This window comes from Marmota marmota, unplaced genomic scaffold, assembly GCF_001458135.2.
Source record: "Marmota marmota marmota unplaced genomic scaffold, marMar, whole genome shotgun sequence".
In the NCBI taxonomy this organism is placed as follows: domain Eukaryota; kingdom Metazoa; phylum Chordata; class Mammalia; order Rodentia; family Sciuridae; genus Marmota; species Marmota marmota.
This window is the reverse complement of record NW_026000021.1, coordinates 733,998-739,997: the sequence shown is the minus strand read 5'-3', so window position 1 is coordinate 739,997 and position 6,000 is coordinate 733,998. Positions and strand designations below refer to the sequence as shown.

Here is a 6,000-nt window from a genome sequence, read left to right as displayed (position 1 = left end):
ACCTCCACCTCTGTTCTGGAGTGTTAGAAGGAAGGTAGAGGGAGAATCGTATCTAGTGGTACCCATGAGAGATGGGGAGGTTTTTCATAAGCAGTAATGGTTGTGCTAAGGGAGGAGTTGGAGAATGAAAAGATGGAAGAGAAGAACATTCCCAGTTGGGAGGGAATATACATGTAGCATAAACGACCATAAAGGAAAGCGGTCAGTCCTATTGTATGCTCATTAAAATCTCTTAACAGCATAAAGCCATAAATAATATCAAGTAAATACCAAGTCATACATGGAAAGAGCAAGACAAAACAGATCCTGAGAAGGGAGAAGGCTGAGCCATCTGTGTAAGGAAAATGTCCGTGGATGACCAGGGTGGAAAGGACAGGGCAGGTGAGCAGGAGGCAAGACAGGTTCATGCTTAAAACTCCTAAATATCAGTTTCAAGAACAGAAACAGTGTCTACCATGAAGAAATTACAACAAACAAGGAGATGGAGGGGGAATATATCAATTAAAAGATACCTAAAAGACTTATCAATCTATTCTAATGTGTGGATTTTACTGTATTTGAATTCCTATTCAAACTAGCACTTGTTAGGAAAAATAATTATGACATTTATAGGCAATGGAATGCAGTACTAGGACTTGAAGATTAAGAAATCGTTGCAAATTTTAAGGTTCTGCTATTGTGGTATTTTTGTTGTTGTTTTGAGAATCCTTATGTTTTAGATGCACATCCTGAAATATCTGTGGATGAAATGATGTCTGAAATTTTCTTCAAAATAATAGAGTGAAGGAAAGGTACTGATAAAGTAAGGTTGGCCATGATTTGATCGTGGTTGCAGTTGGGTGCTGAGGTTCATTATACTATTCTGCCCTGCCGCTGTATATGTGTGAAATTTACCATAATAGAAAATATAAATCAAACTGCAAAAAAAAGTAGGGCAGCAGGGATCAAGGCCAGTGGGGAAGCTCCGCCCACTGAGCTGGAGGCCCCGCCCCCGCCCGTCCTTCGCTGCAGCAATCTGCTCTTGCGGGTTTCCAGTTTCTGGTGTCTCGCGGGTTTCCAGTTTCTGGTGTCTCCCGACTTTCTCATTTCTCGTCGAGAATCCATTAGCTCTCCCCCTTCCCAAATCATAAATCTCGATCTAGATTCTGCCCCGAGCCCGGCGGACGGCTCCGCGCCCCGCGAAGTTCCCCGTGGCCTCCGGCCCTGGAGCCGCGGCCTCCCGGCTCCCCCACATCGCGGCGGAGTTTGGTCGCGTCCGCCGCCCCGCCCCGCCCCGCCCTGGGGAGCGCGTCCGCGTCGTCCTGGCAACACTGCGAGCAGGTGCCGGCGCCGGCCGAATCCCGCCCGGGAACCACCTCTTAGGTGAGTGGCCTCGGACCTGAGGCTGTGAGTGACCCAGAGTCCGCCGAGCTGCGAAGGAAGCCTGAGTCCCGGGCAGGTGTCCAGCCGTGTCCATCGGCCAGGGTCGTAGGAGAGGTCGGGACCCGAGGGCTAAATGAGGATGGGTGGCGCGTGGGGGCGGAGGGATGGAGTGAAAGGTCCCTGAGCGAGGAAGTGCTTGGCCTGACTGCTGGAGGAGGAGATAAGGCCGTGGGGGCGCGACCCTAGAGACAGCTCCATGCCCCATGCGGTGGGCAAGCTGGCATGAAAACTACTCCTGTACCTGCCTGAGGTAGAGGTGGTGCTGAGCCCCGAGCAGCCTCCCACGATCATGCTAGGGAAAGGGAGTGCAATGGGAGGGGAAAGCAGAAACTTCTATGGGAAAGTGGTTATTAAGCACGTCCTTCAGAATATGCACGTATTTTACTTGACATTATAGACTCTAGACTCTAAAGTTACCGGCCTTCTGGAGTTGGGGGGAACCCACAAAGATACACACAGGATTTTACAACCAATTTCAAGGGCTTCACAAAGCAACCCCCTAACCCCAAGTTTAGAAGCTAAGTTGTGGAAGACAAAGTGCGATTTGTAAAGTGCTGTTACAAGACAATAAATTATTGGGTTTTTTTTTTTTTTGCACTGATAAATTTATTATGATTTAAATTTAGTTTGGGTTAAAGAATTTGAGGAACATAACCATTATAAGGCAATAAAGTATTTATGCCAAATGAGCAATATAAGCAGTAATTGCTTAAAAAATGTTAAAGAGTTTTGGGATCAATGTGGATTTCTTGAAGAAAGTAGAATTTCAAATGAGCATGTTAAGGGAAGGCAAGTCTGACAAAATGTGCAACCTAAACTGAGACCCACAGAGGAATGTCCCCAGGTCTCTACACCTGGCAGACTATAGCCTTCACCATCTCCTCATTGCCCCCTGTTAACAGAGGGGCCCGGGAAGGTGACTCATAAATGCCACACCTGCAAATAGATGATCCAAATGTTGAAGAAATTCATGGTCACATGCCTCTGAGAAGCTGATTTGGTGAAATTTCAGAAACAAGAAAACTATTTAACTATCCGACATTTTCCAGGTTTATTTGACTATGAAGGCCTTTACTTTCCCCTTCACATATCCAAGAAGCATCTCAGGAGAACATTTTGGGAAAAAGCTCTTGAGGTTCACAGAAGGGTTTGGAACCCGGGCACTATTATTGGGTTATGATGGGTGATGTTCATAATGGAAGATTAATGGGACAGCTCGTGTGGGAATGGAGTGGTCAGCATACACTAGAGACAGGGAGGGCCTGAACCACAGTAAACCATGCAATGATAAGAGGTACAATTGTCAAGAACTGAGAAAAAAAAATGTGCATGGTTTCTCAAGGATGATTATACTCGTGCTGTTTTCTCCTCAGGAAATGACTTTTGGCTCTAGAAGGAAGAATCCATTTCTCACCCAAAAATGGCAGTGGTGAAAGCCCCCAGACAAGAGCAGAAGAATGCAGAAGAACCCTTTAACAACATATCACCCCTGCTTCTGAAGAGTCTGGTGGAGGAGCCCAAGAAAAGAGCAGAAGTACCCAATCACCTACTTGAATCAAGTAAGCAGTTAGAATACAGATTTGCTTTCCAACTCACATCTTCTCAGGGGAGTCAAAGTCCAGACAGCATAATGGAATTATTGGTGATGATTTACCTATATTGTTTTATAGGCTCAGAATAGTTTTTACTACTAAGAACAGTAGTTCTATTCAGATCTAGTTGTTTCACCGGTAAATTTTTGGGATGTCAGACACCAACTTCTGTTATTTCCACGTCCTCCAATGTCTCTGCTGCCTGTCCCTGCTGCCTGTTTCTCACCCTCAGCAGTCTCAGGACTATTACAGCACTTTCCTCCTGGCCACACTCTCCTCCTATCACTTTCTGTTTTAGAATCCTGGCTGACTTTTTTCTCTATCCTGTTTGAACACTTTCAACAGTTCCCACTGCACACAGAATAAAGTCACAATACCTTCGCTTGGCATTTGGCCCCCTTTACTGTCTGATCTGAACTTGACCACCCACTGCCATTTCCCTGCTGGGCCCAAGCTCCAGTTCCTACCTGGCTATCCCACTTCTTCAGAGGAGGGGCATTTTTTACCTTCTTGCCTCTTCTCACGCACAGTCTGGAAAGCCTAAAAAAATCCTATAGTTGTTATACAAAAGGGTAATCATTTTACCTGCATTATTTTCATTTAATCTACGCACAACAACCTCATGGGTACATTCGATTTCCATTTTACTGTTGGAGAAACTGAGACTCAGAGATCCCATGATTTCCTAAACTGGCACAACCCATAAGCTGAGAGCTGGTAGAGCCCCGGGTCCAGCTCTCCACCATCATGCTTGGTTGCCCCCCCCATCCTCCAACCCCCGTCTTAAATGTTAGTAATGTAATATTTTGGTTTTACTCTTTTGTCACTGTAGAATGCATGTGTCAATTGCAAATTGATATACCTTCACAATTTCTGGGCATAAAAATGCTAGTTTCACATCTACTTTGTGGCCCTAAAACAAAAATCTTTCAGCATTAAAAATATATGTATTGAATAATGGTAATTTGAATATTTGAGAAATGACCAAATAATAACCTGCAGAGATCACCAGTCCCCTGACACACCATCCTCACCCTGTTCCAGCCCTTCAATTTGGCCTCAATATTGACAAGTCACCTGGTAAGAAGAAAACCAAGGTCTCACACCCACTTCAGATGTACCCAGAACCACAATGGGCAAAGGATGGGATGCAGGTGTCTGTGGCTCACAGGATTTGCATGTGGCCAAAGTAAAAAAAAAGGTTGTCTTTTGTGAGAAATAAGATGGTGCGTGCATTCTGAGGGAAGCAGGTGAGTGGTTGGAATTAGACCTGGGCTTGATTTTTGACTACCAGTCAGGGGTAAATTGCTTAATCTTGTTGAGTCTCAGCTTCCTCCTCTGCAAAGTGGAAATAATACCTCACAGGGTGGGAAAGAATGTTATAAGCAAATGTATGCAGTACACTGCCTGACACAAAGCACCCAGGCGTGGAAAGAATCATGCACTGGGGTCTCAGCCCCTTTTCCACATGCCTGCATTCCAGCATAAATAGAAAGTAAAGTTCTATAGAGCTGGATGTTTTCAGGAGCTCAGCTGTTTTAACTTTGTTCTCAAAACTTAAAGAGGAAAAAAGATCTTCACATTACAATAAAAGCAATTCAAGACTACTACCTGGAGCTTCAGGATTATTCAAAGTCATGTTATAATGCTGTCCAGAGGAAATCAAGTAATAAAAGTTAAATACACAGTAATAAAATCAAATCCTTGGTGTTCGGATACTTTGAACTAGATATTCATCATTTAGTAAGTAATCTCAGTATCAACACAGACAGGGTACATAGGCTTTACCAGTTGGTGTTTTATGAGAAAGATATATTCAACATCTGTGAAGAGCAAATTATTTTAATAGGTAATAAGTGCAATGTGAATTTGTTGTGACAGGAGCATCTCCCAAGTAATGCTTGAGTACAGAGAGGAAAAGCCACCCAGTTTCTTCAGAAAAGACAGTTAGTCTTGTTGATAGCTGAATCCAGTGTCTAAAACTTTCATATGCTGAAAATGCCCTAAATTAAAGAGAGCCCCTGTTTAATAGGATCTTGTTTAACTTAATATTTCCTTTGAAGTCTCATAATGTTCTTACCTTGTTTTTACAGAGGTTTATGCCAAGCTTCTAGATAATAAAATCATCCAGGCCAGACCCGGTATAGTGCATTTTGGAGGCTATCAAATAGAAAAACAGCACCAACAGATTCTGGTAGGTACTTTTTAAGAGGGATAATTAACCATAATAAATAGTAAAATGACATGAGCGTTCTGCACTTATATTTCTCATTTACCTGAAGAGCAGCATAATTCACTGAAGTGCCTGGCCAGAAGTATAGTTTCATGATGGAAAAAATGTTAAAGTTGCATCAATTTCCACTCTGCCAAAGGCTCCTCCAGCACTCTTTCCAAATGTATGTCCCTGCTCAGCCACTCTTAGGGCAGACACTGAGCTTCTTCTTTACAGTATTGCATTTAGTCCTCAGCTCTGTGAAGGTTGTGTTATAGCTCTCATCATATAGATGAGGAAACTGAGATTGCAAAGTTTAAATTATTTGTTCAAGCACAGAGCTACTGAGTGATGGGAGCAGGACTTGACTCCTAGGCTGCTTTCCTCCAAACCACTCTGGTTCCAGTTCCAGGAGAGGGGTCTGCCTTTCCCAGGAGGTCCCAGGATCCATTTAACCTTGTGCCTACCTAAGTCATTCTGGCCAGAGAAGATTTGTTGATATCTAGGAAGGCAGAGGCAGCTCCGCTGTACAGGTTCCACAAGAGACAGAGACTGGACTGCAAAGTAGCCAGAGCCCACAGTGATGGACATTAACTAGAGAGCCACATGGAAGCTCAGTCTTTCTGGGTCCCCTTCATTGACTTGGATGTTGACCAGAGTGGGCTTTGTGTGACTTCAGAGTCCTACCTGTACTAGCCAATGTGAAATGTATTTAAATCGGCATTCCAACCTCAGTGTCCTCACCACTATCCCCTAAAGTCACAATGGACATAA

At 43.9% G+C, this 6,000-nt stretch overlaps 1 protein-coding gene across 2 annotated transcripts in view; it reads left to right on the top strand.

Moving 5' to 3' along the window:
• Positions 1 to 1,024: 1,024 nt before the first annotated feature.
• Positions 1,025 to 6,000, top strand: part of Cfap221 (cilia and flagella associated protein 221) — a 105,248-nt gene continuing 100,272 nt past the window's right edge. Inside the window, exons 1-3 of one of the 2 annotated variants that reach the window (XM_015501698.2) lie at positions 1,025 to 1,362; positions 2,796 to 2,981; positions 5,108 to 5,208. In XM_015501698.2, coding sequence (XP_015357184.1) covers positions 2,843 to 2,981; positions 5,108 to 5,208 — 240 coding nt within the window. In that variant the 5' untranslated portion in view covers positions 1,025 to 1,362; positions 2,796 to 2,842. The other variant, XM_048810414.1, reaches the window with a different exon arrangement.